Source organism: Carettochelys insculpta, chromosome 8 (genome assembly GCF_033958435.1).
Source record: "Carettochelys insculpta isolate YL-2023 chromosome 8, ASM3395843v1, whole genome shotgun sequence".
NCBI lineage: Eukaryota > Metazoa > Chordata > Testudines > Carettochelyidae > Carettochelys > Carettochelys insculpta.
Genome location: NC_134144.1, coordinates 9,464,985 through 9,487,468, shown reverse-complemented (window position 1 = coordinate 9,487,468; position 22,484 = coordinate 9,464,985). Strand labels below are relative to the sequence as shown.

The following is a 22,484-nucleotide window of genomic DNA, read 5'->3' as shown; positions in this document are numbered from 1 at the left end:
CACCAACTGTGCATTTCTCTTTCATTGATAAAGAGAGTAACTACTTTTGAGCTTGCTGTGTATAAAGCTCACGCAGTGTGAAGACAGATTTCTCTGGTGCCATGGGGGCTGTGTGCTGTGTCAAGTCCCTGTGACTGAGCTGCTCTCAGTGTCCGTGTTGCTCTGCTGTGGGCTGGGGCCCCAACTCTGCCTTTGCTTGGGGGAGACCAGAAGTTCTGGCTCAGCCGGACAGGCTGGTGGGGTGCCCGAAAAGGCAGGTAGGCAGACTGTGGTATGATCAGCTCCTCAAGAGAGTCTCAGAGGATCTCGACTCAATCCACCACAATCTTATTAGCAAACCATTTTTCAATACAAATTAAGTTATTTTATTTCTTAGGTATGATATCTTTACAGCCTTAATTCTTGCTTCATGAAATCCGTCTCAGCATTCACTGGGCTGATGGAGCTGTATTGGAAATGTCCTATCTCCAGATCTGAAGAAGTGGGTCTGCCCCACGAAAGTTCATCGCCTAACATTATTTTAACCTCTGAAGTGCTACATGACTGTGTTTTTGTTTTGTTGGGTTGATAAGCTGTGGAGAGACGCAATGCAACCTTTATTTTGGAAAATTCAGTTTTCTTCCTTCACACACGACAGAAGAGACAAGAGGATGTTAATTACGGTTTTATTTTAGTACGAACTAAAATATTCTTCAAGGAGGAAAAAAAAATCTATGGCCAGAATAGTGTTTTACAATCCACTGTAATGCAGAACACAGACATGTCACAATGATAAGAGACGGAATAAGAAGAATTCAGCCGCCTGAAGAAAGCAGCTTTGAAATAGATGGGCACAGTTAGGAGGTAACAATTCTTATGCCTTACATACAGTACCATGGGTAAACAAAGAAATGCAGAGCCTGCTCCCCTCACCCCTGCATACATCATGAGTTTAGTAGTCTGCTCCACCTAGAGAACTGAACCAAACTTCCAGCCTTTACTAGGGGATCTCCCTTTGTTATAACTGATTCAAGGAGCACTTCACCACCAGGCTACTGTGCTCCGGTTGCCCTTTTTGAGGAAGTTGGTTTAATGCACTCATATGACAGACTGCTGGAAAGATGAACTTTACTGGACTGCTGGCATAGTTAGTGAGGGATGCTGGAACGTAGCCTACTGTTCCTGTTTCTACATGTCTCTTGTAGAATAGGTTATCACTGGTTTAAACCCCTGTATCACCTGCTCATTTTTGGTTTTGAAGTGTGGCAGAAGAGGGGAAAAAAGGGGCAGTTGTGAGGGATAAATCAAAGAGGGGGGATGATCTGGCCTGCCTTGACCGTAGGTAGGTGTCCTACCATATTCAGGCAGCTGGAAAAATAGACCCTACACCACAACCGCCACCAAAGTTAATGGGTTAAAAGATAGTTTTTCAAAAAAGTTTCATTTCAAGAATGGCGACGTCAATTCTCACAGTACTGTGAAATGTTACACACCACAGGGTAAGCCAGTCACCCAAGAGAGGCGAGCTTCTCTGCAGCATGCTTCCTGACCTCACAGTTTGGGCTGTGAGGCTAGTTTCAGGCTCAAGTTTTCGGCAAGCTTGTCCATAAACTCAAAGGTATTCAGGTAGTCAGAACGCTTCACACTGCAGAGGGAAAAAAAACACACCCAACAACCATCTTGAGGTATTCCTGATGCCAAATTTAAAAAAAAACAACTCTTTGGGCTTTGATGACTTGTAATGCTATTAAAAGAGTAGCATAAAACACTCATCTGCTCAGGCTCACTTCCTTGCAAGGACCTTTACAATAGGAATAAATGGGAGTGTGACAGAGCGCTATCTAACAATACTTATTGGGCTCTGAGGGGGAAGCCCCTATCCCAGCCTAAGTGGAGGAGTTACTGAGCCAGGGAGGGATAAAAAATGAAAATCAAAGAGAGGAGTGAAATCTTAGGGCCAAAATCAGGGCTCCAGAAGGGATCACCTGGCAGAAAACCCCTGAGAACACCCACTATTCAAAAGGTGTCTAGGGACCCAGCCAATGTGGCCCAGAGGGACTTGGCCCCGATACATGATCAAAGAGAAGAGTGGAAACAGCATCCCCCCCACACACAGCAGCATCTCACCCAGCATCCTCCTCCTGGTTTTACAGATGGCCATTTTGACCAGTGCTAGCAGTAGGTTGAGGAGGAGGTCATCTTGTGACTTCATGGGGCCACCTATAGATAGGGCATGTGTACAGCAGGAGATGCAGGCATCTAAGGAGAATGTTCTGGAGGAGCCAAAAAGGGGGCTGAAACCTGGTACGCTGTATGTGGATATGCACCAGGGTCTCCCCATTGCCATAAAAGGGGTAAGTGTCAGGGATGGAGGTGACCGCACCAAGTACAGGGGCATGATCATAGCTCCAGGAAGGAGATTGCAGCTGGTATCTCAGGTGGGCTGTAGGACCAAGGTGGAGTACAGGCTGACACACAGGGGTTCCTCACCCTCCACAAGCTGGCAGGGCAGGACACTAAAGTGAGGGAATGGAAAGCTGTTCCCTGGGCGTGGTTTGGAAACGAACCAGCCGCATGCAGCACTGCTGGCTCAGATTATACAGAGGAGGCAGCTGGGGGTTTGCAGGGCAGGGGCCTGATTATAAAGGCCAGAGGGGAGGTGTGGTTGAGGAGCAGTATCTTAGACTGTGGCTGCATTCGGGATTCATGTAAAATAAAATGCCGCAGTAACCACGCTTCAGCAGTCGCTAAAGCAGCTTCTTTTCTCATGAGGACAATGGGAAAGCAACACAGCCGTATTTAGCTCCCTTCAACAGGAGGCTCAGGCAGGCAGCAGCACTGAAAAGGAGCCAGTGCAGGAGGGCAGCAGCCACGCAGATACCAGTGTACTATGGTGAGCGCTGGCAGTAAGGGAAGGTGAAAACGTTTGGATAAAAAGAGAAGCGCAAACCCTTCCTCCAATGAGAAGCGCAAAGGGTCATCTTGCTCCCTGGAGCAGACAAGTCATCACATAAGGCCTCATTGGGAAGAATGTCTCACTAGACTGATGAAGACCGATCCCTTCCTCGTTGCCCTCCTCCCCTGATTTGGGCCCACAGCTCCTGTCCACATACGCAACATGCATCTCTTGCTATTGGTCTTCGGCTACCTGGCACTCCCCACTAACTGATAGATATATGAGAACACGTATACTGGTTGCTTTGCCAGTCCTATGACAAGCCCAACAACCCCTCCAGCAATTCTCACTCATCTGTAGAAAAGTTGCAAGGCTGGCTCTGATTTGCATCCATTAAAACAATGCGACAAGTGGAGACTTGGCCCAGAGATTACAGTTGATAGGGAAAGTGTAAGTTCAGTGCCCTGCTCAAGAGACTGGAGAGTCAGTCTTAAACCACACAGCGCACGATTCTCCTCAGGCCCCGGTGAAGAGGTTAATACATCACCAATAGTTCTGTATGTCAAGCCAGTAGAAAGACATGAGGGATTTGATTGGCCCCTCTTTATTTGCCTCACTTTGTAACTGTGTTTACTGCAAATATGGTAAGAAGACCACCCCAACTTCATTAACAGAAGGTCTAGATCACCATGGAGAGCCACGTTAAGGAGAATGGTCACAGTTGTGTAACTGCGTAGACGAGTAATCTTCTGTAGGCTTTCAGAGGTTTAGAAACCAACCCTTCCTACAGCAGTTCCTACTTGTATTTAAGGAAAGCAAGTGCCAAGGAAAGACAATAACTGTGGAGAGGGATAGGTCAGTGGTTTGAGCATTGGCCTGCTAAACCCAGGGTTGGGGGCTCAAGCCTTGAGGAGGCAATTTAGGGGTCTGGGGCAAATAGATTTAAAAAAAAAAAAAAAAAAATCTGTCAGGGATGGTGCTTGGCCCTACCAAGAGGGCACGGGACTGGACTCCATTACCTCTCCAGCTCTATAAGGTGTATGTGTATAAGTGTTGCCCAGTCTGGCTCTTATACCACTTGGCCTGCCAGGATGGACTACTTAGATTTTAAGCTCTTGAGAGCAGGGACTGTGTCCTGACTATCACAACTTCTGACCTTCAGCTTCCCTGGCTGTACAACGGGGTTAATGATGCTGACCTTCTTTGTGCAGTGCTTTGAGATCTAAAGAGGAAACATGCTATATAAGAGACAGCTACTATAGGTTGAACCTCTCTCGTCTGGCACCCTCAGGACCTGACTGGTGCCGGATGGGAGAATTTGCCAGATGACAGGAGGTCAATATTTTCTAGCACATTACCAACACTTTCACTGCTTACCAGGCTCTTAGAAGACATTGCCGCTAAATTACAGCACAGAACACTGCGAGGTAGGACTGGTGGCTGTAAACAAACTTTATGGGACCACGGGAAACTTGACCACATCCATGATAAGTGGTTGTCCGGCTAACTAAAATCATGCTGAATTACGAATGTTGCCAGATGAGAGTGTGCAGGACTAGAGTGGTTCAACCTGTATTGTTATTCTCTTCTTCTACAGCCCATAGCACAAAGAGGTCCTGGTCCACGATGGGAGCACCTAGCCATTTCAGTAATACAAATATGGAGGAGGGGTTTTAGACCTCCCCATCACTAACCTGCCAGGTACTACAGAGTTTAACAGCTGTGCCATGGGCCAGCTTAAAACACAGTTTTGTGGCTCTGCAGACACCGCATACTTACTTAGGTAAACCTTTAATGCAAGCAGCTAAATCCTTTGTCATGAAGCCAGCCTCTATCGTCTCTACACAGACCTCCTCCAAGGCAGTTGCAAAGTTCTTGAGGTCAGGGTTGTTATCCAGCTTAGCTCGGTGAGCTAGCCCTCTAGTCCATGCGAAAATGGAGGCTAAATAGAAAGAGAGTGTAATTGTACTGCGGAAACAATAAGGTGATGAGGCTGCATTTTTCAGCACTGTCAGAATGAAAACAAACTACTCCATCTCCTAAGTAAGAAATGGAACAACTGATGGAGCTAAAATTTCAGTGAAAATGAACAGAATTGACTTCATCTCACTGTCTCTTCCTGCCTCCTTTTTTTTTTTTTTATTATTATTAAAGCAGCCTCAGTTGCTAGTCCTCATCTTTTATTACACTCCAGTATCTCTTATGCTCCTCTTGGTGGTACATGATGAGCAAAGATCAACCTGAGAAGTTACACGTAATTAAACGTCCAATTATTAAACATGACACAAGCCGGAATCTGATTACTTCCCTAGAACCTGTTACATTCGTTCTCAGTGCAATTGCTGAGAATGTTCATGGTGATTTTTTTGAGCTTGTATACATAAGCTGGGGCGTAATTCGATCTGCATGAGTCTGACGTGCTAAGCGCTCACGTGGTCCCTGCAGCTGAAAGGTTCTAGTTGCTGTAATCTAGCGAGTAGGGAAAAGCAGCGGAGCTGACTCGGTGCACAGCATCAGAGTCTACCTAACATTTAGTGCAGAACAGATTTACATCCTGGCTTGCTGTGAACTAAGTATTCATAATGACAAGCCTATCCCCTGGTCACTAGTGCTTATGAGCCGTGTCTACCTATTTTATCTGAAAGTAAAGCAGCCTCTGGTGCCATTGCTATGCCATTAATACCTGGATTTCAGAACACTGCATAGGTTAGATTGTGTATGCAGTTCACTGCTCCCCTCCAAGCTGCTTGTGCTGTATACTTGCAGAAGACCTAGGAAGAGGCACGGCCATCATGCAATTAGCACGTGCGTTACTCTGCAAGAATCTGGAGAAGAAACAATGCAGGTGTTCTCAGTATAAATTCCTCCTTATGCGACGTAATCGTCGGCAAAGCGTGAGGCACCTTACCAATGGGAACAAAAAAGCAGTCCAGTAGCACTTTAAAGACTAACAAAATAATTTATTAGGCGATGAGGTTTCGTGGGACAGACCCAGATCTTCTGATCTGAAGAAGTGTGTCTGTTCTGTCACACGAAAGCTCATCGCCTAATCAATTATTTTGTCAGTCTTTAAAGTGCTACTGGGCTGCTTTTTTGTTTTCATAGTATAAAGACTAGCACGGCTCCCTCTCTGTTACTTACCAATGGGGTTAGTGGAAGTTTCTTGGCCCTTCTGGTACAGGCGATAGTGACGTGTCACTGTGCCATGAGCTGCCTCTGCTTCCACTGTCTTGCCATCTGGGCAGATCAGGACGCTGGTCATCATCCCCAGAGAACCGTACCCTGCAGGTTATAATCAAATGGGTCACGTCTTTCTCGGAAAACCCGGCCCTGCTAAAGTGGTGCCATGCTGCCAAGCTACAAGAGAGCCAAACACACTGTGTAACAGCCATTTGTTAAACTCGGTTATTCACTTCTGACTTAGGAAGCTGCTCTGAATGACAAGTTATTCACCAAGGCCACTGGAAAGTTGCAGATACTTTGCCCCATTTCAAAAACTTCACATTTTGCATAATAGGTCACTATCTCCCTGGCAATGAGCTCAGTCTGGGAGCACCTTTCGTCGCCCATCGACTCCCCAAAGCTCTGGTAGAAGAGCCACTCAAAGCTGGAAGGCAGCATGGGGAGGGTCTGGCAGCAGGACTGTTTAGGAATTGGATTTTGCGTTTGATTTCACACACGCTGATCCCAACAAGAGCAGAGATTCAGACTTCCCCTAGGGAAGAAAAGCAGTGGCCAGACAAAGCCAGGGGCAGCGACGGCAATGGAAGATTCCCCTCTGAGGGGCGTGTGCCGAGACAGGAAGGGGAAAATGAGTGAAGATGCTCAGATGTGGCTGGGGGAGGTGAGGAGAATGGGGAATCCAGGTGCAGGCTGGGTTTCTACCTGCTCACAGGCCCATTCCAGCCCCTCTGGGTTTTGCTTCTGCGGTGGCTGCCCTCGCACCCCCTCCCCTCATCTCCTGCTCCCTGCCCAGTGCCTGCTTTGAAGAGGCTACTCCATGCCCTGTGTGGATCCCGCTCTTGCCTCCCCCCACTGCAGTGCACATGAGTGAGGGCAAAGCCCCCACAGGATTTCCATTGTGGCAGCATTAGGTCCTGCTGCCCCCTGCCATGGTTCCACTGCCCTGTTCCTTATGTGGTCACAAATTCTGCTGTCAGTTCTCCTTCCCCATATCTGCCTCACCACTGTCATTTCAGTGAGACAACGGGCTTTGCAAGTGGGAGGAGAAGCACGCCTTGGGAGAGAGATTCACATTTCTGCTCTACGCCCCACCCGCTCATCTCAGGTACAGACTGAACCACTCCAGTCCAGCGCCCTCGGGACCTGACCGGGGCCGGATGAGAAAACTTGCTGGACCATGGAAGGTCAATATTGTCTAGCAGCATTACCAACACTTCCACTGCTTACCAGGCTCTGAGAAGACATTTAGGGGTAAATTACAGCTAAGTAACAGCCCAGAACACTAAGAGCCAGGACTGGTGAATGGAAACAAACTTTATGCGACCCCGGGAAACTTGGCCACAGCCATGATGAGTGGTCGTCCAGCTAACTAAAATCATGCTGGATGATGGATGTTGCTAGACGAGAGAGTTCAGGACAAGGGAGGTTCAACCAGTACTTTAGGCCAGGTCCTCTGCTGGTGTAAAGTGACATGCTCTAGGAATGTCAATGAGCTTCATTCATGCACACCAAGGACCCGCCTCTCTGTCTTTAACATAATATGACTTTGAGTTGACGCCCCATCTCCCTGGGAGGTTCAAAAGTTATTGCAGAAAAAGGGATGAATTCTGTCTTGCAACCTCAGCGTGTTGGGTGAGTATTCTCCTTCTCCCGATTTAGAGAGAAGACAAGCACAAAAAGGTTGAGGGGCTTATCTAATGTCACACAGACTCAGTGACTTTGACAGCCTGATAGTCTCTTGACTTCCTGTCTTCTGCCACATGAATGGCTGGATTAAAGTATAGGCAAAACAGGCAGTGCTGGGACTCAAATTTGTGGGAGCAGGGGGCCAAAATCATAGGCCAGCAACCTCCTCCTCTAATGAGCCTTGCTGAGGAGGCACCAACAGCCCTTCACCCTGGCACTACAACACTCCCAGCCTAGTGTTGATAGGACACCCCAATGGCAGAGGAGAATGTAGAGAGGGAACCCACCCTGCATTCACTCTGCAGCAGGAGTTCTTGTTCCACAGGTCTAGGGCTGCACATTGCAACTTGGCCCAGGAGATCACAGTACCACTCAGGTTCGGTGAGGTCACTCCTCCATCATGGCAGGGGTGGGAGGGAGGTGGCTGGCCAAACCTGACTGGTGCTGCGTCCTCATGCACCAGATCACAATGCCTGGAGCAGGGCCCAGCTCCACAGGGCAGGAACCATCACTGGGGGCTGAGTGTGAGTGAGCTCTCCCCAGCTCCCTTCCCCTCCAGACCCTAGGGTGACCAGATAGCAAGTGTGAAAAATCAGGATGGGTGTGGGGGAAATAGGCTCTTATGTTAAACAAAACCCCAAATACTGTCCCGATAAAATTGGAACATCTGGTCACCCTACTGGAGCCAGCCCTGTGCACTGGGCCAGGAGACATGTATGCTTGCTTACGGTCCAGCATTGTAGGATCCAAACCTGCAAGTTCCCAATAGCTGGGATGCCCACACTTGAGAAGATGTCCCTTGAGCCTACAACTTAGCGGCTCGGGCCCTGACAATGGGTGTGAGTGCTGCTTCCCACAGAAAGAGCCACAGATGAGAGCCCGAGGGAAGGAGAAACAAACGAACACACACACACACACACACACACACACACACACACACACACACACACACACACACACACACACACACACACACACACACACACACACACACACACACACACACACACACAGAGAGACAGAGACAGAGAGAGAGAGAGAGAGAGAGAGAGAGAACCTGTTTTCCTGGTGTCATCCCCTCTGGTGGGAGGAACTTGTGAGGGTGTAAAACTGGGAGCTCATGTCACCTTCTCACTTTCCAGGTCTCTGAGATCTGGGTCACTGGAAGCTTCGTGGGGCAACGAACAAGGATCCCTCTAAGTTTTGTGTGAGGCAAAGTTTGGTGATGGTGCTAAAGAAAGAAGACTACTCAACTCACATTCTTCCTGCAAGAGCCACCCACACACCAAAAGGCCACATCTTTGCACAGGAGCAAAGAATTAGAATTCTATGGATATCTATCTGGGTCTTGGCCCTTTGTCTAATGACATAAAAAGCGTAAAATATCCTCTTTGCCCCGGGACATGGAAACAATATGCTCATGAGACCTTTCCATGCTAACTTTCTCTAGAGGTTAAGTTAAGCAAACATTTTGGTGAGCAAATCCCAGCCACTAGTGCAAGCACGTTGGGTTTAACGCCATTAGAAGTTGTAGCACTGGACTGGCCATTGCATAAACAAGTCTAAACAGAAGACGGATGTTCTAACCCAACGGAGATTCACTTTTTAAAACTAGGATTTGCATCTCAGACTTAGTTCTCCTGAGTCTATGAACTGCAAACAGTTCCGAGATTAAGTAATGGCTCTTGCCTAAGCATATGCACAGATACATAGCATGATATACGCTGCAGTGTGAGGCTGGTGGCCATACTGTTACCTACACTTATCCCAGCAACATGCTTCAGGAGGAACAGGTCATACCTTGTGCAACAGAATCCGACTGCACATCTCCGTCATAGTTCTTACAGGCCCAGATAAAGCCACCCTCAGACTTCAGGGCTTGAGCCACCATGTCATCGATGAGTCTATGTTCATACCAGATCTTCAGGGCTTCAAACTGGGGCTTGTATTCTCTGGGAGACAAAAAAACAACATGTAGCTTCTGGCAGTTACAGTTTCAACCAGTGGAGCATGCAGGTAAAGAGTGAAATCCTTAAATTGCATGAGGAACAACCTCTGGCCTTGGATGAAGATGTTTATGTGCTTTGAACAGCAACTGAAAAAGCAGTACGTACACGACACAGCCTTTTGCTCCTAGATGCCAGAGGGGTTTATGAAGCATTCACATAAAGATGGCATGTGACTAGTCATAGTAGGGGGAAAAAAAAAAAAAAGACAACCAGTGATTGAGCTCCTGAAATGTGACAAAGAATAAACGTACATTGGAAGAAATAATATTATAACGATTCATTTCAAGAATTTAGGGTTAGGAATCAGTGGGCCCAATGGCACTCTCTCGTACATTGAGGGAAATCAACAGCATCTCAGCTAAAGTGAAGGGGATTAAATTGGTGAATCGGAAGGGAATATGGCTCTGCACCAATTTATGGTGAATTCTGTGTGATCTTATCTCTGGGGTCAAGTGGAGTCTAATAATCAAGGACCTCCACTGTTCATCAGGAAAGCTGTGGAGAAAGATACTTTTGTTTTAAAAGGCCTAGCAACCATATAGCAAAATCCAGACGTAGCCCCTCTTTATAATGTAAGCCATTGTAAAAGAATACAGATGTATATTTTAAAGATTAAAGCCATATAATACTCTACGTAAAATTAGTGAGGTTCAAATTCTAAAACCGGGGATCTTCTGTGACTCTCTCCAAATCTCTCTTTTTGTCATCATTAGATGCCGGTGGAGATGGACACCAAAACCCTGACTCAGAATTGCACTTACACGCATATTTAAATGCCCCCCGCTAGCTTCTATAAACGTGTCTATGGGGAAGGCTGACCACTTCTCAGCTTTAGGCTCTGAATTAATGGTAGGGGTTCACAAACAAATAAGAGTGCCATCTTTCTACTACAAAGAAAATGCTCTGGAAGAGAAACTAGTAGTAAAAAATCTGTATTAGTTACTTTTCATAGATCTCCTGAAAGATGTCTTTAAAGCGTCCATCATATTTCTTCAGAATGGTGTTCTTGGTGCTCATATACAGAGGCCAGCCTTTAGATAATGCCATCTGGAAAGAACTATGTGCAAAATCCCTGATGGACTGGTCAAGGTTATACATTCCCAGAGCTACACCACCACAGCCTATCAGCAAAGAAAGAAAAGAGAACAGTAAATAAGAATTAGCTACAACACTAGCTAAAAATCTCATCCTGTTTCTAACAGCATGACGGAGTTCCCAGCCAGCAGGCTGGAAATCGCCATCAGTCTGTCTTTGCTGACGCAGTTCTAAAGCCTGTGACGTATACCAGGATAGAATTAAGTTACAAATAAGACCCTTCCTCCCGCATGTGCATTGTTTGTCTCATTCACCCAGTGCTGTGACAACTGGACCTCGGCATGGCTCCTGGTGGATTTCTAAGCTTAAGTAAGTTTTTACATGGCTGTAGGCCAGAGGTGGTTTCCTTCAGTGACTCCTAACAAGGGTCCAGATCATCGCCTCTGATGGGCAGGGGGGAGGAAGCATGGAAGAGGGTTCTGGGGAAGAAACTGGTGTGGCAGATCCTACCTCAGTGAGGCCATCATAGGTTGACAGGGTTAAGCATTGGCAGGGTGGACAAAGCTGTGGGACCAGCTCCAGACTTGGTGGGTCTCAGGAACCCACAGTCATCTGTGGAGGTCCTGCATCTCTTCACTAGCTCAGCTCTCGGTGAAGCCTCTCTTGACTCCCTGAGAGCACAGGCTCATTCATTGTCACCAGGCTGCCAAGAATGCGCTCCTGTTCCTGGGACTGCCCATAAGGGCTACAGAGAAGACACAACACAGCCACAGGCAGCGTTCTAGTGAGGTTATATATGGTCTTGTGGGGAAAAACAGGAAAATGGTGCATATCCTCCAGTTCATGGTCTGCAATCTCTTCCCCAGCATGGACCCTAAGAAAGTCCTCCTTGTGTACCAGCAGGGTGGGACAAGCCAGCATTCTAATGACAACATTAATGTTCCCTAATTCCCTATGTACTCTGAAGTACACACATTAAAACTGGGGGTGTGATCTAGAAACTGATGTATCCTTTGAAACAGAAGAACTACATCTCTGAGAACTCTGGTGATTTTATTGACAACAAAAGGAGTTATGGATTTAAAAACAAGGTACAAAGTACAGAGCCCATCAGCCATAGAAATACAACAGCTCCCAAACTCCTCCTACCAGCTCTTCTGACCTGAATAATAGAAGGGTAGGCTTCATTGTTTCTCTCCTGCACACCAGCATTCGGTATTGAATTGTGAAATTTATTAGAGGCTGTTATGTCTGCCATGAGTTTGATCAAAGCTAGAAACACTGGAATGGCCTTCCTACTGTGGGTGGTTACTTAAAGGAAAAGATTGAGGTTCCTAAGCTAATTGTGTTTTCATGTAAATCACTGGCAAAATCCCACTGACTTCAGTAAGGCAGTTCCCATGGACTGCTATCTGTGGGAGTCTTTGTTGACTTCAGTAAGAGTTAGTTAGAGCCATTGGCAAGAACTGTGAAATGGGCTCATTCTAACCCAAACGTTTTAGACCTCCCTATCATTTTCAAAGCAAAATTATCACTGGACGAAACAGGAGGTTTGCCGGGGTCTGCAAGATGGGACCTAATTTGAAATGCTTCACTGGCCAAACTAGCTTTAATTTAGTTTTCTTATACCACTATCCCTCATTAGAGGGAGGTATCATACTGGAAACATAATTTTGGAAGGAGCACATCATAATGGGGCTTAAGTACTATTTTTCCAGTGATGACAGAAATAGTTGAGTCTTCTTGTGGTGATAGTGGAGAGAGCCAAATGTTTTCATGATTGAAGCAGGTTTGATTTTCTGCCACAAAACCAGGTTGTTTTAAAATGACATTGAGTGTGAATGAACAGCCGCACCCCAGGTCTTCCAAAGAACTTTTAGGGTTAGGAGTCTTGTAGCTACCGGGTTTTGTACAGCCTCAAGTGTATCATTTTCATGCAGATAACTTCACCACCACATTTTGCACATTTGTATAGAATTCATATATAACCACACACGTCAGGTCCAACACAAATGCATGGTGTGGTTCTAATGGAAGGCATTTTATTCACCACCTTGGTGAACAAAGTGCTTTGTTTATCTATAGTGCAGCAGCAGGGCCTGGCTCCTACACATTATGCTGCCAACATGGCTCAGCCCTGGGTTGCAGGAGGGGATTTCCTCTGGGATAGGGGTTAGCAAGAGTGGCACATGAGCTGATGCTCATCGGCATGCGAGGTGGGAGCTCAGCCCTACCCCTTCTTCCCCCATGCCACCAGGAGCTCGCTGAAAGCCAGGCCGCCTGCAGATTAACAAAAGAACAGCTAATGCTACCAACTACCATAAACCGGAAAGCTCTGCATCTTTATGTATTAATGAAGCTGTGGTAACTAGGACTATTAGTGACTTTAAAAAAATATCACTGGCACTCAGACTGTACGTAGAAGTCAAAAGGTCAAATTTCAGCACTCTGCCTCGGTAAGGCTGCTGACCCCTGAGCCAGGAGTAACAGAAGTAGTTCACTCGCCGATTAGGCTTTGGGTTTTTGACAGAATCTGCATGGTGGTGGAGAGCTGGTGATGCGAGAATTTCGATCTCTGTTACCAATAAAGCGCTATCAGCATGACACAGCTAGCAATGGTGCAAATATCACAAAAGAAGCCTGAAAAGTCTGTTGTGTGGGTTTTGTATTTGTTTCTTCGGTTTATGACTTGCAACATAACTGAATTAACTTTCAATGATGGAAAAATTCTCCTCCCTCCCACACAAATGACACAGGTCTATAAAGGAACAGATGGTGTAGGGTGAATAGGACACACCCATCAATGTGAATCAGGCCAAATACCAGTTACAATCACAACTTTTCTGACACTGTATATACCTTCAAAGTGATGGATTAGATAGGTCACTGGTTTACTGCCATCTTTCGGTGTATAGATCATCTCTACTTTTCCAGGTCCAGGAACAACAAAATCTGTTGCTCTGTACTGTACAAGAGAGAGAAAGAAGTTGTAAACTGCAAAAGAAACAGTGATGGTTGATCAAATAGCATATGACAAATGTGGAAATCGATGCACTAAAAGTGCTTTGAAATGAAAAATGCAGAAATTGACATTTTCCAGATGTAGATGACATTTTAAAGTGGCAGATCTCTAAAACACCAGTCAGGGTTGCTCTTCCGGGGTTTGCTTTTGCGTGCCTAGTGGGGATGCATGAAATCAAACTATCAAGGTTCGACAATTGACCCCTGTACTCCTCCTTATCGTGAGGAGTAAGGGAGGTCCATGGGAGAGAGTTTCTCCAGTCGACCTCTCTCAGTGAGGCCAGCCAGATAAGTCCATCCTAGATATGACGATTCCAGCTATGCAGCTGACATAACTGGAATTGCATATCTAGGATGGACTTTCAGATCTAGTGTAGACCTGGCCTCAGTGTGTCTCACTGCCTTGTGAATCAGTGCAAAACCAGCAGAAATATGGCCTTTAGGAGGTGTCACATGCATGTTGGGTTCTTGCTGTTTTGTACCAGTCCTGTTCCCTCAGAGAAGACTGTTCACTTAAACAAAGTACAGAAAAAAGAAACACAGAGTGACCCTAATGTAACAACTCACTTGGTCCCCATAAGCATGACGGCCAATGATGATGGGTTTCACCCACCCGGAGACCAGCCGGGGAATATTTTTGCAGATAATAGCTTCCCGGAAGACTGTGCCTCCCAGAATGTTTCTAATGGTCCCATTTGGAGACTTCCACATTTGCTTCAACTTGAACTCCTCCACTCTCTTCTCATCCGGAGTGATGGTGGCACATTTGATGCCGACATTATACTTCTTTATCGCCTCTGCTGCTTCTATTGTCACCTTGTCATCAGTCGCATCACGATTTTCCATGCCTAAGTCATAGCTACAAAAAAAAACAAAAAAAAAAAACCACACACCAAAAGAATCAGTAATCAAAGTTGCCTGATGGCTCAGTCTACGACGCATATGGTCCTACATGATATCAATGGACGATACACCCAGAAGTCTAGAATTCTGTCACGACTGGTATATGCATCAAATCCCCATGCTCCAGCAGGAAGCAGAACAAAGGAAGGTAGATGGTGCAGAGACAGCTGCAGTTTATGTCAGAGGTCATAGAGGAGCTCTGCCAACAGCGTCTGCTGTAAAGATGTGCAGAGGCAGTGCATTGCTAGCTGCCTTGCCTCTTCCCCTCTCTCAGCTTCGGGGTCTCCGTCATCCTGTGACACCAGAAGCGCAAGTGAAGTTGTGAGTATTCGGCATTGTTTTAGCCTTCCCTGCTGAAACAATGCAAAATGACTTCCCACTATGGGGTCCTTTGCCTGAGTGCAAATCTGCATGCACTCTGCAAACCCGGGGTGAACTAGACCTACTGCAGGCTCCTTGGGGCTGGGACTGTGGCTTTCTTTGTGTAACAGACAACACGGAGCACGCCAACAGGACTCCACAAACAATAATACCAGCGATGATGGAGTCAGCATGCTGTTATGCTTCAGAAGTACATCTGAACATATTCCTTTAAAATAGCGGAGATGCTTACCACGCTCATTCCTGTTTACCTTAACAACTATGCTCTGCGTAATTGCTTCCAAAATACAATCAGTTACATGTAAAACACAGCAAAAATGTAGCCCCTGTGCTGGGAACACAGTCTCTGTCCCCATGTTTTCAGAATGAACTCTCCTCCAGAGAGACCTGTGATAACCGGCTAGTTCCTGAAAGTTACACGTGGCACTAGCAAACAGTAAATTTCAGCAAGCAGGAGGCAGAGGCTCCAGAACAGATACTGCTTTAGAAGTAGAGAAAAGGTCACTAGGCTTGACTAATGACCGACACCACTGAAATACTCTCCATGTGCCTGGGAAAATAAAAAACAATGAGAATTACAGTGGTACTCGCAATGCTAACTTACTCCCTGAAGAAGGGAAGTAATGGTTCTTTATTTAACTAAAATACGTCTTGTAGGCAACGACATCAGTTTCCTATACATGTGTTTTATCGCCCTTCCTGTTTTCTTAAAAACATGTTTCTCTTTATTACTTTGGCTGCAAGCAAAGGTGGAGAGGTGCAGTTTATGGAAGCAAGAACTGTGAAAAGTCATAGCCACGGATGAACGTAAACAGGGTTTAATCCTGTTCCATCCCCTCCAAGTCTTTTTGGACCACTCCAGCAGCGTATATGAGTAAAAGAGCCCTTTGGAGAATTCCATAAGGCCCATGGAAACCCAACAGGGTAGTCCCTCGAGATATGCGAGGGTTGTGTTCCCATGCACCTTTGCAGAACTCCAATTTTGTGTCAGTCAGGGGAGGCTTTTTTCCCCTGGCAGCAGGAGCACCTGGAGTGCCTTTTGAAAGGTAAGTCCTGGGGGCTGGGGAGGGTTATGCATGATGGTGGGTTGGGGCCATGGGAGCAGAGCAGGGGGGTTAAGCCAGGGATGGGTTAGGGCTGCAGGGGGATGGAGTTGAGAAGGGGCTATGTGGCCCTGCGGGGGTTTGAACTAGGGCTGTGGGGAGTATTGAAGCAGGGCAGCGGAGGGTGGGGGTGGGGAGTTGTTTGAACCTAGGCTGGAGCGCGGGGAGGTTGAACTGGGGCTGCGTGTTGGGGGGCTTGGGCCAGGAGGAGTGGGATTTTGAGTTGCGCTTTACTCATGTTAAGCACAACTTGAAATTGCATATTTTGAGGGATTACTGTACTATCTTTCATAAAGCCATCAAAGTAGGGGTATACTGGAGGCAGCCAGGCCAAGGTCTTCAGGAGAAACAGCTGCAACGGTCTGAATTTCAGATGGTTTAGGCAGCATCAGGCATACAGGCAGCCAAACACGCTGCTGTAACACTGGAGGCATCACCAGATCCTGAACAGCCCAGAATTAAGGATGTCAAAAGGAGGTCACCAAACACCTGGACTCCGATTCTTGTGTCGTCCCCTCTGAGAGGCCACAGCAGTTAGTCCACTTGCTACTGGACATACTTGACCCCTGAGAGTCTAAGGAGACAACCAGTGAAAGTGTTTGCAGGAATGAGTTCATTGTGACAATATTTTGGCAAACAGGTTTTTCTACCACAAAGTAGTGGCTATAAGTAGACAATTCCCGGTGGGTTTCAGAGCAAAATATTTTGCAAACCAAGCAGAGGAGCAGTGATTACTGCGTTAATGGGATGCCAATTCTCTGACTCAAATGCAAAAATATAAACCAATGCACCACAACAATAAATCACTCCTACAGGATATATGATTACCTGTGCAGGTCCAGAGTCACGTAAGGAAAAATCAGCTTTTCTTTAATCAGTTCCCAAATCACCCGGGTCATTTCATCTCCTTGCATCTCCACAACAGAGCCTCCATGGATTTTTTTGGACATCTTGAACTAAATAAAATGTAAAAACAAACTAAACTCTCTCTAAATTAAAGAATGCATATTTTTAACCTGCACGGGAGGAAAAAAGTCCCCATGCTATAAACACTAATCCTTTACCAATGTTGCCACCCCTAATTATATTGCGAATTCCCTGAAAGTTGGTATTTTTCTTAAAGCCCCAGCTCCTCGGTGCTTCTGAGTAGGTGAGAATCTCAACTTTCATATAAGTCTCTGGACCTGGAGTTGTGAAGAGAAGGTTGAAAATGTGCCCCAAGTGCCTTCCAATGCCTGAAAATCCAGACAGGAAATAAAAAGAGTCCCAGATTTATTTCTTAAAAAAACCAAAAACAAAAGCAACCAAAAACAAAAACAAAAAACCCCTTGATTTTGAAGCCAATCTCAGAACTTTTGACAGCCCAGACTCCTGATTTTTGCCTGCTTTAAGATTCATTTTAGTCAAGCTCGTCCACCGTGGCTCTTTTTCTCCTCTCTTGGAGTAAAATGTAAAATTGGTACAGAAATGCCAAGTACATAGAAATACAACTTTTTACTTGATCATCTTGCATTTGGTATTCACATAAGATCAGCCTTCCAAAAAACTAAGTACCCCTGAAGTAGTGGAGTCACGGGCCATTATTTTCCACCAAAACACTATATGGCTCCTGTTTGAACTTTGAATCCTTGTTAAAAAAAAAACCAAACTATTCAAACACTTTATGCTCTACTTTCAAATGGCTACAATCCCTTGGTTAGTACTTCTGCTTACGCAAGAGCTGTGACTTGGCATTTTTTTGCCCTCAAGAGCAAGCCAGCAACCTAGTTCTCTTATGCAGTTCTCTTTAGTTATTTTAAGTTTGGAAGTTAGATAAAGGAAACTGAGATTTTAAGTTGTGTATGTGCATGAGAAATCCCACTGGATTCACAAGAGTGAAGTTATGCACATTGTTTGTAAATTTGAGGCCTTAATATATGCAAATACAGATCCTTACTGACAACGAAAATTCTCAAGTACAGCTATGCCAGGATAACCCCACTGTGCGAACACTGTTACTCTGGAAGAAGATAGGCTTTTTGTTGGTTTAGCTGCTGTAGTTAAAAGCCCACACAATGAAATAACTAACCTCTCCTGCAGCAGCAACAACAACAACAACAACAACGCCATTGTTATCCTAGAAAAAGTGTCCATATGAGAGGTTATTCTGGTATAAGTATACTGGCTGAAATTCACACAAGCAAACAACAAACAAAAGTATTCCACTCAGACTAGATCTGTACTTATGTAAAAGTGATCTAAGCTAAACAATATGTCTCACTGTGAAGCTTTTGTTTGTTAGGGAGCAACTGCAATTTGATTTCAATTTGCAAGTTATGAACTGTCATTTTGCGTTTCCCAAAGATTCACAATGCTACTCAACAGCAAGTCAAAAGGAAGCATTTACAGGTGCATCTTTTGAAAACCCAAAACACTGTAAACTTCCCACAGGCCAAGGAAATCAGGAACTCGGACTGTTCTTGGCTGAGAAAGCCTGGACACACCCCTGTCTACGCTCAAGGCCAGAGGAGAGTGTTCAACCTCTGAAAGGGATATAAACCTGCAAAACAAACCTAGATCAAGGCCGCTTTGAAAACCCAGAGAATGCTACTGCCCGTATACCATTCTACAGTGCTCTTTTAAGGCTGCGGTGGGGAACCACTTCTGGGTAGAAGGCCACTGACCCACAGAAAAATCAGTCGGGGCCACATAAATGCGGGAAGCAAAACAAAAATTAAAAAGCACCTTACTGATATGGCTCTCAGGAGACAGCGCTTCTTCCCCGGCAAGGCAGAGCCCTGCTTGCCTGCCTCTGGCCTGTGTGGCTCAGGAGGCCCTCCTGTGCAGCTGGGAAATGACACTTGTGCCCCAGTCTGGTGGGGTGGGACCAGAGGGTTGGTTCCCCACCCCTTCTTTAAGGACTCCAGATCACGATTTCCCACGTGGGGTGTGGGGCTTGTGTGTGCGCACGGAGGGTGTCTGTGCCTAGGGGGCTGTGCGTGCGCGGAGGGGGGCTGTGCCTAGGGGGCTGTGCGTGTGTGGAGGGGGACTCTGTGTATGTGTACGAGGGGCTGTGTACGTGGAGGGGGATTGTGTACAGGGATGCTGTGTACGTGGAGTGGGGCTGTACATACGAGGCTGTGCATAGGGGGATCTGTGTGTGTGTACAAGGGGGCTGTGTACGTGGAGGGGGATTGTGCATAGGGGGCTCTGTGTGTGTGTACAAGGGGCTGTGTACGTGGAGGGGAGCTGTGCATAGGGGGCTCTCTGTGTGTGTACAAGGGGCTGTGTACGTGGAGGGGGATTCTGTACAGGGATGCTGTGTACGTGGAGGTGGGCTGTTTACGTGGAGGTGGGCTGTGCACGGGGGGGGGGTTTCTCCTGCGCTACCCGCAGCGGCGGGGACGCTCTCGGTGGGCTGCAAAGTGCAGCGCGCGGCTACCAGCCTGTGCTCGGGGACAAAGGGCCCCGGCGAACACAGCAAAGGCAAAAGGTCGCTTGTCTCTTGCGGCCCGGGGGGGCCGTGCCCGGCCGCTGCGGGATCGGCACAGCGCCAGGCGAGCCCGCCCCCGGCACCCCCCTCCCGCAGCCCGGCCGGGGAGAGCCGCCGCCGCCCCGCTCACCTCGGGCTCGTCTCTGTCTCCGCCGCCGCCGCCGCCGCCGCCTGCAACTGCTCCGGTGCCGCGGCTCGGCCCCCCCGGCGGGCGCCCCGCCCCCGCCCCCGCCCAGCGGCCAATGCGGGCGGCGCCTGGCCGGAAGGGGCGGGGGCAGCCGGGGCGGCTCCCAGCCGGTTTAGCCACTCACAGCGGCGAGGCCGGGCTTGTCCCGCCCCGGGCTGCCCCTCTGCCAGCAGCTGTGGGGGGGCTGTGGCCGGGCTGCAGAGGCTGAGTGCGGGGGCGAGCGGGGGACCGGGGAGAGGAGCGGTGTGTGTGGCGGGGTTGCGGGGTACGAGGCTCGGGGCAGGGGGCTGAGCGCACGGGGCTGGCTGTACCTTGCGGGTGTAGGAGTCAGGGTGGGAGCTGAGGGTGTGGGCTCAGCAGGGGGCTGGCGTGCGCGGGTGGGTGCAACGAGGATGGTGCGGCTGAAGCCCCCCTCCCCACCGGGATTCTTACCAGGGTTCTGCTTGTTGTTCCCTTTCCCAGCGCCGTCGGGGGTGGAGATGGAAAGACACGGTGCGGGTCACTCACTCCGCTGCTCCCAGCCGGCAGTGGGAGCGGTACATGCGCACCATGCACTTTCCTCTGGCTCCCTGACGGCGACGGGAAGGGGAAGAGCAAGCGGTGTCCTGGCAGGACTCTTGACGGGGCGGTTCGCTCCTTCACCCTCCCTAAATGGTGCTCCGGGAGAGGGCTGGGGCATTCGTGGACCAGTGGGAGGGAGCACACCCAAACCAGCCCCTTTCACCTGCCTGGCTGCCTGCTGCTTAGCATGGCAGCCTGCAGGACAGCCCCAAGAACCTGGCTTGATGTGTAATGTGCCTCCTGCAGCTGAGTGCCCCAGCACCAGCTCGTTCCTTCTTGCCAGAATAATGCAGTGGGGCAAGCTGCCTTACTTTCGGCTCTGACACCAGTAGAAACACAAGTTGCTGGCTGTGTGTGCTCTGCTAATCAGCTGGGCAGCATTTGACTCTCTCCTGGGTAGCCACCCAAGTGCCCAGCTTACAGGGAATGCTGGGCCCCAATCTCCCTTGGTGGAAGGAATGCACAGACAAGTGGTGAATTCAGTCCGTAGTTTAATAGTACTTGTGGATTCCAACTTGATGTTGACCGTTCACATGGCAGCATCCATGCATGTCGCTTTCTGTCATCTCTGGTTGACTTACTCATTCGTGCTTTCATCATTTCTCACTTGGCTTGCAGCCATGCAGCCTGCCTCAGCTTGAAACCCAGCATATGGGAAACAAGGCTGTAGGAAGTCTCCTCTGCCATAGAGGCTACCGTGAGCACACCTGCCCTGTCCTCTCTGCGCTGGTTTCCCAGCATAGACTATCGAGAATCCAGTTCAAGGTCTTGGTACTCAACCTCAAGGCACTCCTGGCCTATGCCCAGGTTATAGAAAAGCCTCTCTAAAGCTCTGGGACAAAACCTGTTATTAAGAACTTCACTCTTCTGGAGTGCTCTGTGTGAGGGATGAGCAAACTTTTTATATCGGGCTCCACTTTTCATCCCTGCAGTTAGTAGGGGCCTGCCCCATCCTAGCTAATGTAATGCAAATTGATGGAAATTATATTCCTATGAAAAAAAAAACCTTTTGGCACGAGTAAGAACATAAGTCTGCAGAATGTAAAACAATATTAAGTGGTGTGTAAATGTGAACATGCAGACATAAAAACAGGAACACGGGTCAACATTTTTAATGAGATGGCTGAGCCTGAGACCCAGCAGTCGTCCCCCCACCACGAAATCTGAGGTGCCTCCAACGGGGCCTGCCCCGCTCTTTGAGCATCCCTGCTCTATAATAACAGCAGGAGATGTGAGTTTTCGCCGGGGGGGGGCTGAAGCTGTGGCATGAACAACCTGAGCAACCTCATAAACCTCAGCCCCCCATTCATTTAACCGGCACTGGCTCCAATGCAGGATGCCGCAAAGACCCCACAATAGCCTCCCCCCAAAACCATGCACTCCTGTGAGGTTCATTGCTCCATGGGAGCAGCCCTCTCTCCACCGCCGCTCCGCTTCGCTCCCGCCTGGTGCCAATGAGCTGCAGCAACCCAAGGGCGCGGGGCCTCCGCGGATTGCCCGGGGCCGGGGACGCTCGTGAGCGTGCCGGGTGAATGGATTGCTCTGCCGCTCGATTGCTCCGGGCTTCGCGCTCCCGCCTTCGATTGCTTTGGGCTCGGGAGGGGGCCGGCTCCTGGAGGGAGGGGGGGCGGGGGCAGAGACCGGAAGTGGAGGGCCGGTTGACAGTAAAGAGGCGCGCGGCCGGCCCCAGAAGAGCGGCGGCAGCAGCCTGAGGTGGCGGCGGGGCAGGTGCGCGGGCGGGCGCGCGCGGCGGGCTTTAGTGCCGAGGAGCAGGTGGGCGTTGGGGTGTTTGTGGAGCTGGGACCTTCCTCCTCCTCCTCTTGCGGCAACGCGGGGCCCAGGCTGCCTTGGGAGTTTGGAGCCCGCGGATTTTCCACCCGCTCCCGTACCGGTCCGCAGGGGCCTCTGCGCGCGCGCGCAGTCGGCGTGGGCTGAAGGCAGCCGCGCTCTGTTGCGCCCCCCGCCCGTCCATCCCCGGGGCGCCGGTAAGAGGCGTGACCGGACGGACGGACGGGGACACACACACACACACACACACACACAACGGCTCTCCCGCTCGGGGCAAGCG

General features: G+C 48.5%; 2 protein-coding genes across 6 annotated transcripts in view; one reads left to right on the top strand and one right to left on the bottom strand.

Annotated features, from left to right (window-relative positions):
* Positions 1 to 649: 649 nt before the first annotated feature.
* On the bottom strand, positions 650 to 20,409 carry IDH1 (isocitrate dehydrogenase (NADP(+)) 1). Of its 2 annotated transcripts, none has more exons than XM_075000755.1 (9): positions 20,288 to 20,409; positions 17,025 to 17,152; positions 14,377 to 14,668; positions 13,648 to 13,753; positions 10,697 to 10,874; positions 9,545 to 9,696; positions 6,017 to 6,157; positions 4,655 to 4,817; positions 650 to 1,624 (listed from the first exon to the last, which is right to left on the bottom strand). In XM_075000755.1, exons 2-9 carry the CDS (start codon positions 17,144 to 17,146, stop codon positions 1,531 to 1,533), a joined length of 1,248 nt encoding a protein of 415 aa, XP_074856856.1. In that variant the 5' UTR covers positions 17,147 to 17,152; positions 20,288 to 20,409; the 3' UTR covers positions 650 to 1,530. The 2 variants fall into 2 exon arrangements, with proteins under 2 accessions (XP_074856856.1, XP_074856855.1); XM_075000754.1 differs by lacking the exon at positions 20,288 to 20,409 and adding an exon at positions 19,799 to 19,887.
* A 1,684-nt stretch (positions 20,410 to 22,093) lies between these two features.
* PIKFYVE (phosphoinositide kinase, FYVE-type zinc finger containing) overlaps positions 22,094 to 22,484 on the top strand; it is a 94,456-nt gene continuing 94,065 nt past the window's right edge. For all 4 annotated transcript variants that reach the window (XM_075001337.1, XM_075001335.1, XM_075001334.1 and 1 more), the window contains exon 1: positions 22,094 to 22,144. The gene's annotated coding sequence lies outside the window, so the exon portion shown is untranslated. The remainder of the gene's footprint in view (positions 22,145 to 22,484) is intronic.